Source organism: Rana temporaria, chromosome 8 (assembly GCF_905171775.1).
Source record: "Rana temporaria chromosome 8, aRanTem1.1, whole genome shotgun sequence".
NCBI lineage: Eukaryota > Metazoa > Chordata > Amphibia > Anura > Ranidae > Rana > Rana temporaria.
In genome coordinates, this window is record NC_053496.1 from 31,240,768 (window position 1) to 31,265,817 (window position 25,050).

Consider the following 25,050-nt stretch of genomic DNA (forward strand, 5'->3'; position numbering starts at 1 on the left):
GCTCCCCTAGACCAAAATGCACCCTCCATCCCTCTGCTCCCCTGGACTAAAATGCATCCTCCATCCCTCTGCTCCCCTGGACTAAAATGCACCATACATCCCTCTGCTCCCCTAGAATAAAATGCACCCTCCATCCCTCTGCTCCCCTAGACCAAAATGCACCCTCCATCCCTCTGCTCCCCTGGACCAAAATGCATCCTCCATCCCTCTGCTCCCCTAGACCAAAATGCACCCTCCATCCCTCTTCTCCCCTGGACCAAAATGCATCCTCCATCCCTCTGCTCCCCTAGACTAAAATGCACCCTCCATCCCTCTGCTCCCCTAGACTAAAATGCACCCTCCATCCCTCTGCTCCCCTAGACTAAAATGCACCCTCCATCCCTCTGCTCCCCTAGACTAAAATGCACCCTCCATCCCTCTGCTCCCCTGGACCAAAATGCATCCTCCAACACTCTTCTCCCCTAGACTAAAATGCATCCTCCATCCCTCTGCTCCCCTGGACCAAAATGCATCCTCCATCCCTCTGCTCCCCTGGACCAAAATGCACCCCCCATCCCTCTGCTCCCCTGGACCAAAATGCACCCTCTATCCCTCTGCTCCCCTGGACTAAAATGCACCCTCCATCCCTCTGCTCCCCTGGACCAAAATGCATCCTCCATCACTCTTCTCCCCTAGACTAAAATGCATCCTCCATCCCTCTGCTCCCCTGGACCAAAATGCATCCTCCATCCCTCTGCTCCCCTGGACCAAAATGCACCCCCCATCCCTCTGCTCCCCTGGACCAAAATGCACCCTCTATCCCTCTGCTCCCCTGGACTAAAATGCACCCTCCATCCCTCTGCTCCCCTAGACTAAAATGCATCCTCCATCTCTCTGCTCCCCTGGACTAAAATGCACCCTCCATCCCTCTGCTCCCCTGGACCAAAATGCACCCTCCATCTCTCTGCTCCCCTGGACTAAAATGCACCCTCCATCCCTCTGCTCCCCTAGACTAAAATGCATCCTCCATCCCTCTGCTCCACTGGACCAAAATGCATCCTCCATCCCTCTGCTCCCCTGGACCAAAATGCACCCCCCATCCCTCTGCTCCCCTGGACCAAAATGCACCCTCCATCCTTCTGCTCCCCTAGACTAAAATGCACCCTCCATCCCTCTGCTCCCCTGGACTAAAATGCACCCTCCATCCCTCTGCTCCCCTGGACTAAAATGCATCCTCCATCCCTCTGCTCCCCTGGACTAAAATGCATCCTCCATCCATCTGCTCCCCTAGACTAAAATGCACCCCCCATCCCTCTGCTCCCCTGGACTAAAATGCATCCTCCATCCATCTGCTCCCCTAGACTAAAATGCACCCCCCATCCCTCTTCTCCCCTGGACTAAAATGCACCCTCCATCCCTCTGCTCCCCTGGACTAAAATGCATCCTCCATCCCTCTGCTCCCCTGGACTAAAATGCACCCTCCATCCCTCTGCTCCCCTGGACTAAAATGCACCCTCCATCCCTCTGCTCCCCTGGACTAAAATACATCCACCATACCTCTGCTCCCCTGGACTAAAATGGGGTATTGTTTGTAGAATTTTTAGGAAAATAATGAATTTAATTCTATTTGAATAAGGCTGTAGTATAACAAAATGTGGAAAAAGTGGAAAAGTGGAAAAAGTGAAGCGCTGTGAATACTTTTTGGATGCACTGTACATCAGATTTATCTATAAAGTCTTGTTGCCGCTTTGCCTGTATTATGTTCCTAATTTGCCTCATCTGCTTCTTCTGACAGGTACAAGCCGTTTTTCCCGTATCAGATACATCCAGTGACAGAGGAGCCGGAGGAACGGACGCTGACGTTGCAGGACCTGGGGCTGGCAGAGGGGCGACTGAAAGTGTCAGTGATAGACTGCAGCAGGTAAGTGTGCCCTTCTCCCATCCCTGGTAAAGTCAATTACTTTCTTCCACTATTACTGTTACTAAACCCAGAAGCCTGCATTCACTATATCTGATCTCCCACAGTACACAGAACATGGATAGTTTTAGTAAATAAGACTGCTATATACTAATGATGGGGGGGGGGGGGGGGGGGGGTATTTAGCAGTTTGTGACTTCTATGGCCCCTTTTACATGTGGCGGATCAGTAATGATCCGCCCCGTGAACCTCCGCTTGCTCAGCGGGGATCGCTCTGTTGATCCCCGCTGAGCTGACAGGGCGGTGCCCGCACACTGTGCAGGGGAAATCTCCATTGTGGGAGGGGCAGAGACACAAACTACTGCGGGGAAAATCTCCATTGTGGGAGGGGCAGAGACACAAACTACTGCGGGGAAATCTCCATTGTGGGAGGGGCAATGACACAAACTACTGCGGGGAAATCTCCATTGTGGGAGGGGCAAAGACACAAACTACTGCGGGGAAATCTCCATTGTGGGAGGGGCAGAGACACAAACTACTGCAGGAAATCTCCCCATTGTGGGAGGGGCAGAGACACAAACTACTGCGGGGAAATCTCCATTGTGGGAGGGGCAAAGACACAAACTACTGTGGAACCTCGGATTGCGAGTAACGCAGTTATGAGCACTGTGTTTCTAAACCTCCTAACTCAGTTTGCGAGAGTTGTCTTCGCAATGCGAGTAGGATTCAGGCCAAAGCGGTTTACAGTACCGCTTTTGGCCTGAGGTGGGGGGGCACCGCAGCCGATCGGCGATGTTCGGAAATGCACGGAAAGGTCCAAGGACAGTTCGGCTGACCTCGGCAAACCTCAAAGGCTTGTAAACGGAGTCTTTCCGAGGTCAGCCGAACTGTCCTCGGGCCTTTACACCCGTTTCCGAGGCTCTCCGGCACCCCCCAACTCTGGCCGCATGCGGTATTACATGCCATTGAAGTCAATGTGGAACTAATTATTTTCGTTTCCATTGACTTAAATGGGGAAACTCGCTTTCATATGCGAGTACTTTGGATTACGAGCATTCTCCTGGAACGGATTATGCTCGAAATCCAAGATTCCACTGTACTTCAGGGAAATCTCCATTGTGGGAGGGGCAGATCCAAACTACTGCAGGGAAATCTCTATTGTGGGAGGGGCTGAGACAAAAAATGCTGTTGGGAAATCTTTATTGTGGGAGGGGCTGAGACAAAAAATGCTGTTGGGAAATCTCCATTGTGGGAGGGGCTGAGACAACAAATGCTGTTGGGAAATCTCCATTGTGGGAGGGGCAGAGACACAAACTACTGTGAGGACATCTCCCTATTGTGGGAGGGGTAGAGACACAAACTACTGTGGGGACATCTCCCTATTGTGGGAGGGGCACAGTCTTTACACTAGGGTTTCCAAAAGGTAAAAAAACTCCACCTGTGCCGGGTGTTTTGGGTGGAGGTGGCAGATTTATGGTGTAGTAGGAGTTAAAACACAGTAGCGCACTGCCTGGCTGTAAACACCTCGGCTGGTGAGTGTCAGGAGGTAACAGGATTAATATTGATTTTTGGCAGAGTGTTGCCATTCCCATAATGGCTCCTAATCTCATTACCGCCTTTTGTGTTTGTATCGGTTGCTTGGGGGGGATTTCACAATCCATTGTGCTAATAAGGCCTCTCTTATTCTTCATACGGTGTCTGTTACCTGGTGCCACGTGGCGGCTACCATCTGCTCTCAGGCGGAGCGCGGGATCTCATTGTCCTGTATGTAGAGTCTGGTCTCCATCGTTATTAAAATTTCATGGACAGCCTTTATAATTCACTCCCTGACCTCAGACAGAAGGGTGGCGTGCAGCTACGCCAAATTGATTTATGGCGTCCTGTTGTTCTGATGGAAACTAATCACCTATCGATATTTCTGACCCCCCCCCCCCCACTTTTTATTTATATATAATTTTTTTTTCTTCCACTCTGGACCAGGGTGGATTTAATTTTAAATCACTAGTAAAATAGCTTGATTTAAATCATAATTTTTAAAGAGCAACTGTCATCTCTGTCCTGCAGTGGCTCCTCCTCTCACCCGCTGTTGGCTCACTGACAATCCCATTCACTATAATGGGACGGCTGGTGATGCGGCAGTGACATAACAAGGGGAGGGACATAGAGGCAGCAGGTGATTGGATCCCCGCTAACAGGCGCTGCCGTGATGGATATGAAATGACAGGTGCTCTTTAAGTTTAAGGACTTATTCTTGCTGGTAAAGTAAGAATCTTTTAATATTTGCAAACAAAATAAAAAAATTATATTTAGAATAATAAGCTGTCGGGTTACTAAAACGTCGAAATCAGAACCGATTCAATCATACAGTTTGTAGTGTACATACATTTCCAAAACAATGGGATAAAGGAATATTCCTGAACTTTGGTTTATCTCATGGTTACTGTGAAATTTTGTGAATGCATCAATGCAGTGCATGTTCTATCTCGGCTTGGATTCATTGAATGAGTTTCTCAGAAATGTAAATATTGCAGATTATACAGCCTCATGCTACATAACTAATCTCCATTTCATGCTGAATAAACAAAACATATTATTGTAGCTTAAATAGAAAACTTTCTTCAGATAGATTATTTGCTCCAAAAGCATTTTATTTGAAGTGGTTGTAAACTCACTCTTACAACTTCCACCTACAGGTAAGCCTAGATTAAGGCTTACCTATAGGTGCAAGAAATACACGTCGTAGACAACGGAGCAGGCGCACTGAGCATCCCAGCATTATGATTGTGATCATGCCGGTCCCGCACGCATGCGGGAGTGACGTCATCGCCGCTCCGGCCAATGACGGCACCGGAGCAGTGATACCAGGAAGAAGCGCGGAGGAGGGGGGCGAGAAGCGCTTCGGGGGCCTCGATCTCAGGTAAGTCATTCATAATAAGCTAGTATGCTGTGCATACTAGCTCATTAAGCCTTTCTCTTGCAGGGTTTTTTTTTTTTTTTTTTTAGAGGAAAAATAATCGGCTTTACCTCTTTAAATATAAAATAAAAACTGATTTAAATCCCCAAAATCTTATTTAAATCAAAAAAATCTTTTTTTTTTTTTTTTTAAATCATTGATTTTTATCCACCCTGCTCTGGACTCTGCACCATGCGTTCCAAGGAGATCACATGAACATAGTTGCAGTGCAATGCAGGAAACGCAGCGATTCCTGTGTTTTCCCACATTGCATCAGTGTGAACCTAGCCTCAAGGGGCAGTTGCAGTGCGACTCTGATGTGATTTTTGATGTGATTTCGACACAGTTTTGGATGCAGCTGTGATTTCTATTCTGGCCAATGGATACTCCTGTTTGTAACATAAAGGATGTCCCCTTATTTTAGACTTTTTGGTATTTCTGTACTCCTCTATGCCCTTGGTCATGTTGGCAGTCTTGGTAGAAGACGAGGAGAACAGGAGGCGGTGGAAAAATGAAAATAATGGGTTCCTCCAGTGATTGCACATGAGGAGGATAGAGGCCAGTTCTGGGTCATGTTTCGTGATCTCCATGCACATAAATAAAAGTTCTTCCCATGTAGAGATGGTCTTTTTCGGGATGTTTGAGGGTTTCCACTTCCTGTATCCACAGGCTGTTTGTGTGTGTGTGTGTGTGTGTGTTTGTGTGTGTACTGTACAAACATCTCTTGCATGGAAGATTGCTTGGCAGTTGCATCATACACACATGACTGGGCGCCATTCAAAGTCTCATGACCTCTTTAAGTGTTACTTCAGTTTTGTTGGGTCAAAAAAGCAATTCCCTATTCATGAACCAAATACATTGCAAGGACTTTAAAGCTGAGCTCCGAGCACAAAATTAAAATCAGCTTTAGAAATGACATTGCTAACCTTCAACAAATAATAATCCAGTGCTGCGGCCAATGTGGACTCGCTGCCAGAAACCTGCATAATAAGGGATCAGTGTCGCATATTTCCTCCCCCATGACTTAAAGGGTAATTCCACTTTTGTGGAGAAAAAAAAAATAGCAAATAAAAAATAATAATTTGGTGTATACATTTGCAAATAAAGTCATATTGTAATTGAATGTTCTTAAAAAAAAAAAAAAAAAAAATTGTACCCTTTTTTTTTTTTTTTTTTTTTTTTTTTTTTTCTTTTCAATCTGCAGCCGCTATAATTTTCTGTAAAATGCAATATGGCAACCTTGAAGTGTTCTGTATACAAAATGTATAGTGAGCGCCCCCCAGAAATATCATTTTCTGCTTGTGTGATTGGCTCACTGCTTTCCCCAGAAGTCTGCACTAATATACAAATCAGATTTCCGGGCATCCCCTGCAACAAAATTTTTTATTTTTTGGTGAGCTATTTTCAATAGGAAATCATGACTAAAGGGATTTAACCACTTCAGCCCCGGAAGGATTTACCCGCTTCCTGACCAGACCATTTTTTGCGATACGGCACTGTGTTGCTTTAACTGACAATTGCACATTTGTGCGACATTGTACCCAAACGTAATTGATGTATTTTTTTCCCCCACTAATAGAGCTTTCTTTTGGTGGTATTTGATCACCTCTGCAGTTTTTAGTTTTTGCGCTGTAAACAAAAAAAAGACCATTTTGAAAAAATAAAGAATTTTTTTACTTTCTGCTATAAAACATTTCCAAATTTTTAAAAAACAAATGTATCCATCGGTTTAGGCCGATATGTATTTTGCTACATCACAATAGGCATGTATTGATTGGTTTGCGCAAGTTATCGCGTCTACAAAATAGGGGATAGATTTATGGCATTATTATTATTATTATTATTATTAAATAATTTATTATTTTTTTTACTAGTGATGGCGGTGATCAGTGAACTTTTTTTATTTAATTTTTTTTTGAGATTGCGGCAGAGAGATCGGACACACAACTGACACCGGCAGCTGATGGGTACATTTGATGGGAGCTGTGCTAATAATCAATGCGCTGATTATCAGCACAGCCCCCCCTCCCCCTCTGACAGGGAGAACCACCGATTTGGCTTTCTCTATCAGCACAAACCAAGGAGAACCGTTAACCAGCGCTTCGTGGTTCACGTGATGATCAGCTGTGATTGGTCACAGCTGATCATATGGTAATAAGCCTTTGTCAGAGACTTCTTACCACGATCAGAGATGCGTTTTTTTTTTTTTTTAGACTGACATGCCGCACTCGCGATTGCCACGCTGCATGTTATACTGCTGGACGTCATATGACGCCCAGTCAGGATAACGGAACCACCTCCCGGCTATCAATCTGCTATAGGCCGGGCGGGAAGTGGTTAACCACTTCCTGCCTGGTCAATAGTCAATTGAAGTCTGGGAAGTGGTTGTGGGGGCGCGCAGCACGGCGATCGGTGATGCGGGGTGTCAGTCTGACACCCTGCATCTCAGTTCTCGGTAAAGAACCTCCGGGGGGGGCTCTTTACCAAGTGATCAGCCGTGTCCAATCACGGCTGATCACGATGTAAACAGGAAGAGCCGTTGATCGGCTCTTCCTCACTCGCGTCCGATAGACGCGAGTAGAGCCGATCGGCAGCTCTCCTGACAGGGGGGGTTTGCGCTGATTGTTTATAAGCGCAGCCCCCCCTCGGGTGCCCACACTGGACCACCAGGGAAGGGGGCAACAATATAAAAACAAGGAAAAAAGTGAATAGATGCCAATCAGTGCCCACAAATGGCAACATGGGCACTGACTGGCACAATATGCGATACAAAAGTGATGCCCAGCAATGCCATCAGTGCCACCTCTGAGTACCCATCCATGCCCAGTGCCCATCTGTGCCACCCATAAGTACCCATCAGTGCCGCCTATGAGTGCCCGCCAGTGAGTGCCTGTGCTGCATATCAGTGCCGCCTCATCGCTGCCCATCAGTGCCGCCTCATCAGTGGCCATCAGTGCCGCCTCATCAGTGGCCATCAGTGCCGCATACCAGTGCCCATAATTGAAGAAGAAAATGTACTTATTTACAAAAAAAAAATATTTTTTTGTGCAAAAAATAAAAATCGCAGAAGTAATCAAATACCACCAAAAGAACGCTCTATTTGTGGTAAAAAAATGATGATAAAATTGTTTGGATACAGTGTAGCATGACCGCGCAATTGTCATTCAAAGTGCGACAGCGCTGAAAATTGGCTTGGGCAGGAAGGTACGTATGTGCCCGGTATGGAAGTGGTTAAACGTCTGCAAAAAATGCAAAAAACTTCTCTGGCTGTGAAAGGGTTAAAGGATAAGTTCACCTTCGGGAACCACCCGTAAGATTTGTTGGTTAAAAAAAAAACTGGCTCCTAACTTTTTGTCCGGCTCCTAGATTCCAAGCAAATTTCTTAAGCTCTACCTTGATGCATTAAGGTAAAAAAAATAACTTTCTATCTTTACAATCACTTTAATAACCTTCCCCATGTTCAGCTTTAACGACATAATTGCCTCTCCGTACCACTTCCTGTTCTGAAAGGCTGTTTGCTGAGTTGGAGGATCTGCCTTTGTTATTACCACCTGATCACATAAATAGAAACCAATCAGCCCCGGGAATCCTTTAGGCGTTGCAGAGGATGCCTGTAGCTTGACTTCAAGCTCTGTACATTTCTGGAGAAAGCCCAATCGCCCAAACAAGGAGAGATTTTCTTTGGAGGGTGTTCTGTCTCTGTGGATTGGGTTGCAGTTATACCGGGACGTGACATTTCAATGTTCAGTTCTAAAAAATCACAGCGGCTGCAGGTTGAAAACTTATTCTAACATTGATAAATAGAGAAATGCCCCCTGTGCCAACTACATACAGCAAGGGGAAAAAAGTATTTGGCCCCCTGCTGATTTTGCATGTTTGCCCACTGACCAATGATCGGTCTATAATTTTAATGGCCGGTTTATTTTAACAGTGCGAGACAGAATAACAACAAAAATATCCAGAAAAACGCGTTTCAAAAAAGTTATAAATTGATTTGCATTTTAATGAGTGAAATAAGTATTTGATCCCCTATCAATCAGCAAGATTTCCGGCTCCCAGGTGTCTTTTCTATACAGGTAACAAGCTGAGATTAGGAGCACTCTTAGTGCCGGTTCACAGAGGGGCAAGGCGATTTGGAGGGGACTTCAGCACGACTTGGAGCAACTTACTTAAAGCGGAGTTCCGGCCACAATTTCACTTTTTAAATATAAATACCCCTGTAATACACAAGCTTAATGTATTCTAGTAAAGTTAGTCTGTAAACTAAGGTCCGTTATGTTAGGTTGTTACAGCATTTAGACACTTTATAAAATAGAAATTGACTGGGGCCATCTTAAGTGTGGGCATCATGAAGCCAGACTGTATGACTTCCTGGATTTCAGCCTTGCAGAACTCGCACATGCTCAGTGCTGCACAAGCAGTGTAATAGGTTTCAGATCAGGTTTCAGCACCTGTGCTGTCCAAGTCACATGATTCTTTGAGACTGGGGAGTGCACAGACTCCTGGAAAGTTACACCCACTACATTCCCAGGAGTCTGTGCGGTGAAGCTTAAGCACCTAGGTGCAGGAAGAGGGAAGATTAACTATTCTGCCTAGCAACAACACTTTGAAGGCATCTAAAGGACTAATGACCTTTTTTTAAAACTACTGATGTAATGTTATATTTATGGGTGGAACTCCACTTTAATGTTGCCTCCTGGACAGGCGACTTTGGCTGTGGCCAATCACAGAATAATCGGCTCTGTGAGAGGGAGGGGTTTGCCTGAGTAAACTATTTTCTTTTCCTGTCACGTTGCTTCAGTTAAGATGAAGATCTGACTTGGAGGCAACTTCCATTGAAATCTATGTGCCGCGGTTCACACTACAGCGACTTGGGATCCGACTTGTCAGTAATCCCATGTTAGTCAATGAGAGCCGTCTTGATGCACACTTCTAAAGTTGCTCCGACTTCAGAAAAGGTTCCTGTACTACTTCAAGGCGACTTCTAAGCAACTTGTACCCATAGATTTTAATGGAAGTCGCCTCCAAAGTCGGATCTACTGAAGCAACTTTACAGGAAAAGAAAATTGTTTACTCAGGCAAACCCCTCCCTCCCACAGCGCTGATTATTCTGTGATTGGCCACAGCCAAAGTCGCCTGTCCTGGAGGCAACTTTAAGTCGCGTTGTAAGTTGCCCCAAGTCGCGCTGAAGTCGCCTTGCAAAGTCGCGCTGTAAGTCGGGTTGCCCCTGTGTGAACCAGCACTATGGGAACAAGTCGCCTTGAAGTAGTACAGGAACCTTTTCTGAAGTCGCAGAAACTTAGCTCTCATTCACTTCAATGGGATTTCTTATGTCCAGCGACTTGGGGCAACTTGAGGTCTGAGGCCCTGTACACACGGCTGGGAATCCCGTTGGGAATAAAACGTTGGTTTTCCTGACGGGATTCTTGGCAAGCTTTTCTTGCAAAGCCGTGCATACAAATGGCCATTCAAAAGAACCGCCGTTCTTTTGAATGGCAAGAACGCTGTGACGCCATAGACTACGACGAGCCGGCGCTCGTCACATTAGATGCTGTCGCCGCCATCTTGCTACCCCCTATACTAAATTTGTATGCTACCGTGCATGCGTCAAACTCTTATCGAGCATGCGCGTGTTTACCTGGGAGAGGTAAGCCTACAAGCGACCGTTTTTTTTAGCAATTCCCTATTTTAAAGCTGAGCTCCGAGCACAAAATTAAAATCGGCTTTAGAAATGACATTGCTAACCTTCAACAAATAATAATCCAGTGCTGCGGCCAATGTGGACTCGCTGCCAGAAACCTGCATAATAAGGGCTCAGTGTCGCATATTTCCTCCCCCATGACTTAAAGGGTAATTCCACTTTTCTGGAGAAAAAAAATGGCAAATAAAAAAAAAAATAATAATTTGGTGTATACATGTGCAAATCAAGTCGTATTGTAATTAAATGTTATTAAAAAAAAAAAATTACGATTTTTTTATTTTTTTATTTTTGCAGCCGCTATAATTTTCTGTAAAATGCAATATGGCAACCTGGAAGTGTTCTGTATACAAAATGTATAGTGAGCGCCCCCCCAGAAATATAATTTTCTGCTTGTGTGATTGGCTCACTGATTTTCCCAGAAGTCTGCACTCTGACAGGGAGAACCACCGATTTGGCTTTCTCTATCAGCACAAACCAAGGAGAACCGTTTACCGTCACTTCGTGGTTCACGTGATGATCAGCTGTGATTGGTCACAGCTGATCACATGGTAGGAAGCCTTTGTCGGAGACGTCTTACCACGATCGGAGATGCGGTCTGTCAGACTGACACGCCGCACTCACGATCGCCACGCTGCATGTTATACTGCTGGACGTCATATGACGCCCAGTCAGGATAACCGAACCACCTCCCGGCCATCAATCTGCTATAGGCCGGGCGGGAAGTGGTTAACCAATAGTCAATTGAAGTCCGGGAAGTGGTTGTGTAATCCTGACTGGACGTCTATTGACGTCCAGCAGGATAACATGCCGGCACGCGCCCGTGGGGGCACGCAGCACAGCGATCGGTGATGCGGGGTGTCAGTCTGACACCCTGCATCTCAGTTCTCAGTAAAGAACCTCCGGGGGGGGCTCTTTACCAAGTGATCAGCCATGTCCAATCACGGCTGATCACGATGTAAACAGGAAGAGCCGTTGATCGGCTCTTCCTCACTCGCGTCTGATAGACGCGAGTAGAGCCGATCGGCAGCTCTCCTGACAGGGGGGGTTTGCGCTGATTGTTTATAAGCGCAGCCCCCCCTTGGATGCCCACATTGGACCACCAGGGAAGGGGGCAACAATATAAAAACAAGGAAAAAAAGAGAACACTAGATGCCAATCAGTGCCCACAAATGGCAACATGGGCACTGACTGGCACAATATGGGATACAAAAGTGATGCCCAGCAATGCCATCAGTGCCACCTCTGAGTAGCCATCCATGGCCAGTGCCCATCTGTGCCACCCATAAGTACCCATCAGTGCCGCCTATGAGTGCCCATCAGTGCTGCATACCAGTGCCGCCTCATCGGTGCCCATCAGTGCTGCCTCATCGGTGCCCATCCGTGCCGCATACCAGTGCCCGTAATTGAAGAAGAAAACCGTACTTCTTTACAAAAAAATAAATAACAGAAACGTTATTTTTTTTCAAAATTTTAGGGTCTTTTTTTTTAGTTGTTGCGCAAAAAATAAAAATCGCAGAGGTAATCAAATACCACCAAAAGAAAGCTCTATTTGTGGGAAAAAAATTATGATAAACTTGTTTGGGTACAGTGTAGCATGACCGCGCAATTGTCATTCAAAGTGCGACAGCGCTGAAAATTGGCTTAGGCAGGAAGGTGCGTAAGTGCCCGGTATGGAAGTGGTTAAACGTCTGCAAAAAATGCAAAAAACGTCTCTGGCTGTGAAAGGGTTAAAGGATAAATTCAACCTTTCGGGAACCACCCGTAAGATTTGTTGGTTAAAAAAAAAAAAAAACTGGCTCCTAACTTTTTGTCCGGCTCCTAGATTCCAAGCAAATTTCTTAAGCTCTACCTTGATGCATTAAGGTAAAAAAAATAACTTTCTATCTTTACAAGCACTTTAATAACCTTCGCCATGTTCAGCTTTAACGACATAATTGCCTCTCCGTACCACTTCCTGTTCTGAAAGGCTGTTTGCTTTTCTTTACTGACTGCTGAGTTGGAGGATCTGCCTTTGTTATTGCCACCTGATCACGTAAATAGAAACCAATCAGCCCCGGGAATCCTTTAGGCGTTGCAGAGGATGCCTGTAGCCTGACTTCAAGCTCTGTGTACATTTCTGGAGAAACCATTAAACCAATCGCCCAAACAAGGAGAGATTTTCTTTGGAGGGTGTTCTGTCTCTGTGGATTGGGTTGCAGTTATACCGGGACGTGACATTTCAATGTTAAGTTCTACAAAATCACAGCGGCTGCAGATTGAAAACGTATTCTAACATTGATAAATAGAGAAATGCCCCCCGTGCCAACTACATACTGCAAGGGGAAAAAAGTATTTGGCCCCCTGCTGATTTTGCATGTTTGCCCACTGACCAATGATCGGTCTATAATTTTAATGGCCGGTTTATTTTAACAGTGCGAGACAGAATAACAACAAAAATATCCAGAAAAACGCGTTTCAAAAAAGTTATAAATTGATTTGCATTTTAATGAGTGAAATAAGTATTTGATCCCCTATCAATCAGCAAGATTTCCGGCTCCTAGGTGTCTTTTCTATACAGGTAACAAGCTGAGATTAGGAGCACTCTTAGTGCCGCTTCACAGAGGGGCAAGGTGATTTGGAGGTGACTTCAGCACGACTTGGAGCAACTTACTTAAAGCAGAGTTCCGGCCACAATTTCACTTTTTAAATATAAATACCCCTGTAATACACAAGCTTAATGTATTCTAGTAAAGTTAGTCTGTAAACTAAGGTCTGTTTTGTTAGGTTGTTACAGCATTTAGACACTTTATAAAATAGAAATTGACTGGGGCCATCTTAAGTGTGGGCATCATGAAGCCAGACTGTATGACTTCCTGGATTTCAGCCTTGCAGAACTCGCACATGCTCAGTGCTGCACAAGCAATGTAATAGTTTTCAGATCAGGTTTCAGCACCTGTACTGTCCAAGTCACATGATTCTTTGAGACTGGGGAGTGCACAGACTCCTGGAAAGTTACACCCACTACATTCCCAGGAGTCTGTGCGGTGAAGCTTAAGCACCTAGGTGCAGGAAGTGGGAAGATTAACTATTCTGCCTAGCAACAACACTTTGAAGGCATCTAAAGGACTAATGACCTTTTTTTAAAACTACTGATGTAATGTTATATTTATGGGTGGAACTCCACTTTAATGTTGCCTCCTGGACAGGCGACTTTGGCTGTGGCCAATCACAGAATAATCGGCTCTGTGAGAGGGAGGGGTTTGCCTGAGTAAACTATTTTCTTTTCCTGTCACGTTGCTTCAGTTAAGATGAAGATCTGACTTGGAGGCAACTTCCATTGAAATCTATGTGCCGCGGTTCACACTACAGCGACTTGGGATCCGACTTGTCAGTAATCCCATGTTAGTCAATGAGAGCCGTCTTGATGCACACTTCTAAAGTCGCTCCGACTTCAGAAAAGGTTCCTGTACTACTTCAAGGCGACTTCTAAGCAACTTGTACCCATAGATTTTAATGGAAGTCGCCTCCAAAGTCGGATCTACTGAAGCAACTTTACAGGAAAAGAAAATTGTTTACTCAGGCAAACCCCTCCCTCCCACAGCGCTGATTATTCTGTGATTGGCCACAGCCAAAGTCGCCTGTCCTGGAGGCAACTTTAAGTCGCGTTGTAAGTTGCCCCAAAGTCGCGCTGTAAGTCGGGTTGCCCCTGTGTGAACCAGCACTATGGGAACAAGTCGCCTTGAAGTAGTACAGGAACCTTTTCTGAAGTCGCAGAAACTTAGCTCTCATTCACTTCAATGGGATTTCTTATGTCCAGCGACTTGGGGCAACTTGAGGTCTGAGGCCCTGTACACACGGCTGGGAATCCCGTTGGGAATAAAACGTCGGTTTTCCTGACGGGATTCTTGGCAAGCTTTTCTTGCAAAGCCGTGCATACAAATGGCCATTCAAAAGAACCGCCGTTCTTTTGAATGGCAAGAACGCTGTGACGCCATAGACTACGACGAGCCGGCGCTCGTCACATTAGATGCTGTCGCCGCCATCTTGCTACCCCCTATACTAAATTTGTATGCTACCGTGCATGCGTCAAACTCTTATCGAGCATGCGCGTGTTTACCTGGGAGAGGTAAGCCTACAAGCGACCGTTTTTTTTCGGCAGGAAACACTCTGCCAGGAATCCTGAAGAGAAAATGGAGAGCAGGGTTCTCTATTTTCCCATCGGGATTCTCGGCTGTTTTCCTGATGGGAAAACTGCTAGGGAGCTTAAACACGGCCAGGATTCCCGGCCAAATGCTCTCCTTACAGTTTTCCTGCCGGGAAAACCGGTCGTGTGTACGAGGCATCACAAGTCGGATCACAAGTTGCTGTAGTGTGAACCGGTGATCTTACGATATGGTTCCGGCTATTGAGATGGTTCCTGTAAGGACTGCGCAGGCGCAATCCTTGCCGACAGAAATCACTGAACCTCCAGGGCGACGTGGAATTTGAGGTAAGTGGCCAGTCGGCCTCACGCGCTCGCTTCGCTCGGACGGCTCGCTATGCTCACTTGGCCTCCTGGCTCTTTTTTTAACATCCTCCAATCCACGGGGATGTTAAGGAATGAGCCTGGATGCCGGCCAGAGATGTCCGTCGGCAAGGATTGCGCCTGTGCAGTCCTTACAGGAACCATCTCGATAGAGGAACCATACCGACAAGTCACCGGCACTTAAAGGGAAAATGCAACCATACAAACGATAGCCGATTCCTGCACCATTTGGCATAGTTAACTTTATATTGACACTTGCAGCGGTTCTGAGATGTCGGTGCAAACTGCCAGTGAGTGACATGCGATGCGGGAACCCACACCGGAATTGTGCTGGTTTCCACATCGCATATGTGTGCGCCAAGGCTTAATGAATGGACACTTACCTGTGAAGTGTCCCAGAAACTACAAACTCTGTTTAAACTTCTATTGTCTGGAGATATTTCCCCAAATCCTGGACCGCCATCATTTTACCTTTTGGCCAACATACCCAGCACCCCCTATCCTCTGACAGCAGCCGCAATCCACACAATCGCATTTCTATTCCTCTTCTGTTACAATGTTTCCCGTTAAAAACTTGGCAGAATGCCCGGATATACTGCATCTTTGGTGCGTTGATGGAAAACAATGGGACACCGCGGTAATATCGCCTAATATAGGGGTTGTAAACTTTCTGTTTTTTTCACCTTCGTGCATCTTATGTATTAATGTGAAAAAACACCTTGCAGTCATTGCCCCCCCCCCCCCAGCCCCGTTTTACTTACCTGAGCCCCGAACCTCCGTGGACGTGATCCCGCATTGCTTTGTCCCAGCTCTTGTTGGCTCTTCATTGGTTGATTAATAGCAGCCCAGCCATTGGCTCCCGCTGCTGTCAATCAAATGCAATGACGGGGGCAGAATCATACACTTGGCGGACTTTGGCTGCCGCGTGTATCGCACAGGAGCGCGCCCGCAAGGTAAGCCCCTCGGGAGAGAGCTTCCTAGAGGGTGTTGGCTCTTGCGGGGAGGAGCAACAAGAGCTGCTGCGGGACCCCAGAAGAGGAGAATCGGGGCCACTCTGTGCAAAACGAACAGCACAGTGGAGGCAAGTATGACGTGTTTGTTTAAAAAAAAAAAAAAACGACCCTTTAGTATCCCTTTAAACAAATGTACCCTCATGCCACTAAAAATGGAACAACATTGTTCTCACATACACACAGGACCCTAACCACTCGTGATTGGACTACCTGCATATCTGATCTGGCTTCAATGACAAATGGCCCACATAGGGTCCAGTAACCAAATGACATCAACCTTTGCCATGTGCTTGCACATATAATTGTTGAAGTGGCCATTTGATTCCCAATAAGAACTCTGCAGCAGAAGTTGATGAAGTATACATAGATAAATGGAAAGCAGCAAATGTTTTAGGTGGGCGGTGAAAAGCAAATACTCCAGCATAGCAATATGGTTGAACAATGAAGACCGCGCCTGGCATGAACCTGTAAATCAGGTCTCTGCATATTTCTCTCGCACAGTATGTTAGATGTACTCACAGTCCAGAATCTGTTGTGATTTGAGGTTATACTTGAATGGCGCAATTGTCTCGTGTGTGTGTGTAATGCAATCTTTCGCCTTGAATCCCAGTATCCATACAAGTTTAGCACCATCAATAGGATACATGTACCCCAGTTCTGTGTTCCAATCCAAGAGTGGGGGAGACACAACATGGCAGGTGGCTGTTATCTCTCATGCGTCCATCCCACGTGGCTGAGAGGGGCGTGACGCATCAGATGATGTTGACGAGTTTCGTCCTAGATCGGACTTAAAGCTGAGGTTCACACAAAAAGTGAACCTCCACTTTTTGGATCCCTACCCCCCTCCGGTGACACATTTGGCACCTTTCAGGGGGGAGGGGGGTGCAGGTACCTGTCTGAGACAGGTATTTGCACTACTTCTGGGTCTGGTCCCCGCGGGCAATCCAGCCTGTGACGTCACTCCCCCCGCTGTCTTTTGGGAAACACTGTTCCAAGGAGAGAGCAGGGACCAGTAAGGGCACGCCGCGATCCTCGCGCATGCGCTGTAGGGAATCGGACAGTGAAGCCGTCAGGCTTCACTTCCTGATTCCCTCACCGAGGATGGCGGCTCAGCCTCGGCTGCTGACATCCCAGGCGCGCCGGACAGGTAAGTGTGCATTTTTTAAAAGTCAGCAGCTGCCGTATTTGTAGCTGTTGACTTTTAAAAAAAGAAAATCGGCGGAACCTCCGCTTTAACCACTTAAGGACCGCCTCCTGCACATATACGTCGGCAGAATGGCACGGCTGGGCACATCCACGTACAGGTACGTCCTGTACTAGTACCCAGTCGTGGGCGCGCTCCCGCGACCCGATCCGAAGCTCCGGGACCGCGGGACTCGCGGACCCGATCGATCCCTGGAGCTGAAGAATGGGGAGAGCCGTGTGTAAACACGGCTTCCCCGTTCTTCACTGTGGCGGCGTCATCGATCATGTCATCCCTTTTATAGGGAGACACAATCAATGACGTCACTCCTACAGCCACACCCCCCTACAGTTCTAAACACACGTCGGGTCACACATAACCCCATCAGTGCCCCCTGTGGTTAACTCCCAAACTGCAACTGTTTTTTTTAATAAACAATGCAATTTAAATGCATTTTTTGCTGTGAAAATGACAATGGTCCCAAAAATGTGTCAAAATTGTCCAATGTGTCCGCCATAATGTCGCAGTCACGAAAAAAATCGATGATCGCCGCCAGTAGTAGTAAAAAAAAAAAATTAATAAAAATGCAATAAAACTATCCCCTATTTTGGAAATGCTATCAATTTTGCGCAAACCAACCGATAAATGCTGATTGCAATTTTTTTTTTTTTTTTTTTACCAAAAATGGGTAGAAGAATACGTATCGGCCTAAACTGAGGAATTCTATATATATATATATATATATATATATTTTTGGGGGATATTTATTATAGCAAAAAGTAAAAAATATTGCATTTTTTTCCAAATTGTCGCTCTATTTTTGTTTATAGCACAAAAAATAAAAACCGCAGAGGTGATCAAATACCACCAAAAGAAAGCTCTATTTGTGGGGAAAAAAGGACGCCAATTTTGTTTGGGAGCCACGTGACACGACCACGCAATTGTCAGTTAAAGCGACGCAGTGCCGAATCACAAAAAGGGGCCTGGTCTTTTACCTGCATTTTGGTCCGGGTCTTAAGTGGTTAAGAACGTGTCCTCATTTACTAAGAATTTAGGTAATGAAAATTGTATGGGGACATTCTTACTGTAGAGCTGCAGAAAGCCCTGAAGAGAAAGTCTACCAATGGGGCGGGGGGGGGCGGGGTGGAGCTGCTAATGGGTGTTGGAAGGCCCTGTCCCTCTGGAGCGGTGCCAGAATGAAGGCCACTTACTGAGGATGCCATCATGTAGAAAAGTGACATCCTAGATTGTCCACATGGCTGACCTCAGAGATGCACTATATTGTCATAAGTATCGGGACACCTACCTTTACACACACATGAACGTTAAAGGCATCCTAGTCCATAGGGTTCATAATTGAACCTCTCCAGCTATAACAGCTTCAACTCTTCTGGAAAGGCCGTCCACAAGGTTTAGGAGTGTGTCTATGGGAATGTTTGACCATTCTTCCAGAAGCGCATTTGTGAGGTCAGGCACTGATGTTGGACGAGAAGGCCTGGCTCTCAGTCTCCGCTCTAATTCATCCCAAAGGTGTTCTATCAGGTTGAGGTCAGGACTCTGTGCAGGTCAATCAAGTTCCTCCACCCCAAACTCACTCATCCGTGTCTTTATGGACCTTGCTTTGTGCACTGATCCAAATCAATTGGTGGAGGGGGGATTATGGGGTGGGGTCGTTTTTCAGGTGTTGGGCTCGGCCCCTTGGTTCCGGTGAAGAGAAATCTTAGGCATCAGCATACCAAGACATTTTCATGCTCCCAACTTTGTGGAAACAGTTTGGGGATGGACCCTTCCTGTTCCAACATGACTGCCCACCAGTGTACAAAGCAAGGTCCATAAAAACATGGCAAATCAAGTTTGGGGTGGAGAAACTTGACTGGCCTGCGCAGAGTCCTGACCTCAACCCGATAGAACATCTTTGGGATGAATTAGAATGGACACTGCGAGCCAGGCCTTCTTGTCCAACATCAGTGCCTGACCTCACAAATGCTCTTCTGGAAGAATGGTCAAACATTCCCATAGACACTCTCCTAAACCTTGTGGACAGTCTTCCCAGAAGAGTTGAAGCTGTTATAGCTGCAAAAAGAGAGAGGGCCAACTCAATATTGAACCTTACGCACTAAGACTCCAGTAAATATTGTGTGTAAAGGCAGGCGTCCCAATACTTTTGACAATCTAGTGTATATGGAATGAATGATTGGATTTAGAAGTCCGTTGTGCAGAAAATATTGGATTGATAAACCTAATTTATTCTATTAGGCTATCATTTGGTGCACAGGACATTTGCTGTATGAGCTGATTGGATTTAGTTTCATTACAAGATAAGCCGCATGAACATGAAGCAGTAAGAAGTATGACGGCGAGGACTAGAAGGTTTTTATTTCTTCTAGAAAACGTTCAGAAAAGTGTTTAATCCGCTAGATACAGATGAAGTTTTGGTGCAAATCCATGGAAATGTCCCTGATGGAATAAAGGCCTTCATGTAGAGAAGTGTCATGGTAGATTGTCCACATGGCTCCGCTCAGAGACGGTTTATATGAGAAGCACCACATAGCTGGATTAGGTCAAGTAAACAATGACATTTTCCCCCGCACATTAATTAAAAAGTCAATGTGCTTTATAATAGAGATCGAGATTATATATACCGTATTTTCCGGCGTATAAGACGACTTTTTGGATGCAAAAAATGCATCCAAAGTCGGGGGTCGTCTTATACGCTGGGTACGGTCTCCGTGCAGCTGCGATCGTTCATGATTTCAAAGCCGCGCCGTCTTCTCAACGTGTCCTGTGATAGGCGGAACACAAATCTTCCCAGCAGCGCCTCTGTTCTGTGTTCCGCCTATCACGGATGCCTTCTCATGCTCGGACGAGATGAGAAGGCATCCGTGATTGGCGGAACACAGAACAGAGGCGCTACTGGGAAAATTTGTGTTCCGCCAATCACAGGACACGCTGAGAAGACGGCGCGGCTTTGAAATCATGGACGCTCGCAGCAGACGGAGACTGTCACCGGCCTGCAAAACGTGAGTGATGGCACAGTGGGGGGGAAAGTGTGGGCAAGTGATGGCACTGTGTGGGCAAGTGATGGCACTGTGTGGGCAAGTGATGGCACTGTGTGGGCAAGTAATGTGATGGCACAGTGGGGGCATGTAATGTGATGGCACTGTGGGGGCATGTAATGGCACAGTGGGGGCATGTAATGTAATGGCACAGTGAGGCATGTAATGGCATAGTGAGGCTTGAAAAAAGCCTGTTTCTGTCAGCGGTTGTTTCTGTCAGCGGTTGTTCTGGCTAACCCTCAGCTTCCAGAAAGACTAGAAGGAAGGGGGTAGTCTTATACGGCGAGTATATCCCAAAACCAAAATTTTTCCTGGAAAATTAGGGGGTCGTCTTATACTGTGCAGAGACTGCCCTGTCTTTTCTCCGCTCTCCCCTATGGGGGATCAGATGAACACGGACCGTCTGTCCGTCTTCATCCGATCTGCCAGACGGATGGAAAAGTAGGTTTTTCCTCCGTCACACTTTGGCGGATCCGATGTCAGCGGGCATGTCACCGCTGACATCCGCGGCTCCTTAGAGGAGCACTCGTTCAGGTCCGCAAAAAATACTGGCACAGGTGGACCTGAACGGGCGCTCCGTGTGAAAGAGCCCTTATCGTTTTTCTACTTCGTAGGAAGAGATGATAGGGCTCCTTTCCTCTGACAGCACAGGTATTCGTGTGTTTACACTCACAAATCCTCGCGCTGGTGCTTGTGCACGGGATTGCGCGTGGCCAGCAGCGATCGTGCATCAGGGCGCGTGCCCTCTGGTGGCTGGAAATGGGTAGGACGTATGCGTATGGGATTTCGCCCCCCAGTGCCATTGTGCTGCAGTATATCTGCATGACACGGTCATCAACTGGTTAATACTTTGCATGCTCTACAGACTACTCCAAGGACTCTATGGGGTGGATTTACTAAAGGCAAATAGACTGTGCACTTTCGCAATTGCTATTGCACTTACTTTCACTGCAGCTTAGTAAATATGGTAAAGCTTAAAGGGGTTGTAAAGGTAAATGTTTTTTCACCTTAATGCTTCCTATGTGAAAAAACATCCGAGGGTACCAGCCCCCCCCCCCCCCCGAACTCCCGTTTTACTTACCTGACCCCTCGAAAGTCCCATGCGCGTCCACATGATCCTCTTCGGTTCCCAGCCTGGCCGTTGATTGGCTAGGCTGGACGGATTGATAGCAGCGCAGCCATTGGCTGGCACTGCTGTCAATCACAGCGGATGCGGTGCATACTAGCTCATTATGTCTTTTGCCTTGCAGGTGTGTAATAAAAAAAAAAAAAAAAAAAAAAAAAAATTGCATATGCGGGTATACAACCGCTTTTAAGTTTGTAAAGAATACCCAATCAGTTGCAAGAAAAATTTAAAAGAAAAATATATAATTTTTGCTTGCACATGATTGAATGATGGAAAACGGCAGTGCTTTTTCCAGATTTGCTAAGCTCTGCAGAAAACAAGTGCAGCTGCACTTGCAGAATGCAGTCTATTTGCCTTTAGTTAATCCACCCCATGCAATACTCTGGTTGATTGAGAGCTGCCTCTAAAACAGGGCTATGCAATTATCGGACCTCCAGCAGTTGCAAAACTACAAGTCCCATCATGCCTCTGGGTGTCATGCTTGTGGCTGTCAGTCTTGCTATCCCTCATGGGAGTTGTAGTTCAGCTGGAGGTCCGCTAATTGCATGTCCCTGCTCTAAAAGATTTGTTTTTGACTCCTAAGGCCCCAATCACAGCTCAGCGTTTTGTAGCTTGAAGCCTGACGCTCCAAAACGCTGGAGAAGGAAAAAAAATAAAAATCAATTATTCTCTATAGAGATGGTTCACATCTCCACTCCATGTCACCTGAAGCAAAACGCCTGAAGCTCAAAGTTCTGGAGCTTTTTTTGTAGCTCAATTCGGGCAGATTTGGGCATTTTTCTGCTTTTTACATTGGTGACCTTTTGACCTGTACAAAATCACGGTAGAAATGTGCGACTTTTTGCCTGAAAACGATACGCTCAGGTGTGAATGCAGCCTGAATCTCCGCCCACTTTGAGGTCCAGCGCTTGGCCAACATTTACAGCCATAAAATTATGACCACTAACAAGTAAAATTAATAATATTGAATATTTAGTGACAATGGCAGCTGAAAGTAGGTGGGATACATTAGGTTGCAAGTGAACATGTTTTTCCCTGAAGGTGACGTGTTGAAAGCAGAAAAAATGGGCAAACAAAAGGATTTGAGCGACTTTGTAATGGGTAGATGACTGGGTCAGAGTAACTGCAAAATTGCAACTCTTGTGTGATGATCCCGGTTTTCATGCTCCATGCAGTCCGATCCAATAGAAGAGCTTCGGTAACTCGTATTGCTGCAAAAAGATTAATGGTTCCAATAGAAAGGCGTCGGAACACACAGTGTATCGCAGTTTATAGTATGTGGGGCTGCGTAGCTGCAGACCAGTCATGGTGCCCATACTGACCTGTGTCCACAGCCAAAAAGTGCCTACAATGGTCATATAAGTAACAGAACTGGACCACAGAGAAATGTAGGAAGGTGGTCTGGTCTGATGACTCACATTTTCTCTTTTTTATATCATATGAATGACTGGAGCATCTGCATTGCTTACCTGGATGCACTATAGGAAGGAGCCAGTGTGATGCTTTTTCTAGTGGTGTCCATGCCTCGATGGCTCAGAGGTCTGGTGGTGTCCATGCCTCGATGGCTCAGAGGTCTGGTGGCGTCCATGCCTCGATGGCTCAGAGGACTGGTGGCGTCCAGGCCCCCCGATGGCTCAGAGGACTGGTGGCGTCCAGGCCCCCCGATGGCTCAGAGGACTGGTGGCGTCCAGGCCCCCCGATGGCTCAGAGGACTGGTGGCGTCCAGGCCCCCCGATGGCTCAGAGGACTGGTGGCGTCCAGGCCCCCCGATGGCTCAGAGGACTGGTGGCGTCCAGGCCCCCCGATGGCTCAGAGGACTGGTGGCGTCCAGGCCCCCCGATGGCTCAGAGGACTGGTGGCGTCCAGGCCCCCCGATGGCTCAGAGGACTGGTGGCGTCCAGGCCCCCCGATGGCTCAGAGGACTGGTGGCGTCCAGGCCCCCCGATGGCTCAGAGGACTGGTGGCGTCCAGGCCCCCCGATGGCTCAGAGGACTGGTGGCGTCCAGGCCCCCCCGATGGCTCAGAGGACTGGTGGCGTCCAGGCCCCCCGATGGCTCAGAGGACTGGTGGCGTCCAGGCCCCCCGATGGCTCAGAGGACTGGTGGCGTCCATGCCCCCCGATGGCTCAGGACTGTTTTGGCAATAAAAGAGAACCTACTTAATATTAGGAGGCTCATCATAATGTGTATCTGTTGGTGAGCTCAGGAAATTAAAGGGGGACACTGGATGTGGTTTGCATCGCTCAAAGGATATTGGAAGCCCCAGCTGCAAACAGTACCAGGGACCTAGTTTTAGCACTGGGAGTGCTGTAGGGATCAGATGAATGGTTCAAAAAGAAAGAAGAAAAAGACACCACACCAGCTACTGTCCAAATTATAATTGACTGAAAACAGATAAAGCCGAAGCAAATAAAAAATACAAGTCACAAAAAAGGATCAGTTCCTCTCTAGACCCCGGCCAACTCACCAGAACCCCCTGAATACCCACCCACATCCGCACTTGGGATGAAAGGGTTGGAGTGTAGATGTGGGTGGGTATTCGGGGGGTTCTGGTGAGTTGGCCTGGGTCTATAATGCCATCCGTCCCATATCACCAGCACACCAAATTGTTCCTTATTATGTATGTATTGTGAAGACCCCAGCAGAAGCGGCTTCCAATGTTCCAGGTTTCTGAGAAGGAGATCCCACTTTCCTTTGGACCACACAATTTCAGTGGTCATGTGACTTCCCTATACATACAAGGAAGTGAGCTAGCGCTGGGTGTTGTAGCGATGGGTGTTGTAGCGATGGGTGTTGTAGCGATGGGTGTTGTAGCGATGGGTGTTGGCTATCTCAGATTTTGCAGTAATTTTTCTGATTGTTTCCCTGTCCCCAAGTCTGTGGTGTTCTAGAGTTTTATTGTAATATCTTTTAGTTTTTACAATCTGTTTTAATAAATATTAGACCCCCAGCCCTGCCCTCTAAGTGCGTCAGGGAAGATTGGCGCTCTGGTTCCTGTACAGAAGTGTGGTGAAGTGTCATGTTTGTCAGTGTCTGCAATAATATCTCTAAATAGAGCAAAGTACAGCACAGATAACCAGGTATTACCAGTGTAAATAAATCTCCACCTCCCTGATGTCGTCATACCACAAAATATTCATATTCCACCACCACAGTGCGAAATAAAAGTATTGCCCAGCGGGTAAAAAAATAATAATTGACGCTCTGGTCGGAGCAGCTGTACTAACAGCCAGATGTTAGTACATATATCTCCCCCGCTGAGCTGTTGTATTTGGACAGGGGGACGCCAGAACACTCCGGTCATCGCTCTCAGCCATTGGCTGAGAGTGCTGATTGGGAGCCAGTCAGCTGCTGGTTTTTCAGCATCGTCTTCCGTCAGACCGGCTGACATACACACGGTCCGAATGCTGGCCGGTTTTTATTGATCAGGCCGATTTGTCTCCAGACATTCGGTTCGTGTCTACGAGGCATTGCACTCACGGACACTTTATTAGGTACACCTCTTCAATTGTTTGGCCAATTAGCCATTTGTGTTACCAATCACATGGCAGCAACTCCATGCATTTAGACATGTAGACGTAAAGGGGATTTAAAGAGAAACTGCTCACATAATTTGTA

General features: G+C 46.6%; 1 protein-coding gene across 1 annotated transcript in view; it reads left to right on the forward strand.

The window, feature by feature from the left end:
* PDZD8 (PDZ domain containing 8) overlaps nt 1–25,050 on the forward strand; it is a 68,376-nt gene that overhangs the window by 12,543 nt on the left and 30,783 nt on the right. Inside the window, exon 2 of the mRNA XM_040361490.1 lies at nt 1,775–1,900. Within this exon, the coding sequence (XP_040217424.1) occupies nt 1,775–1,900 (126 nt within the window). The remainder of the gene's footprint in view (nt 1–1,774; nt 1,901–25,050) is intronic.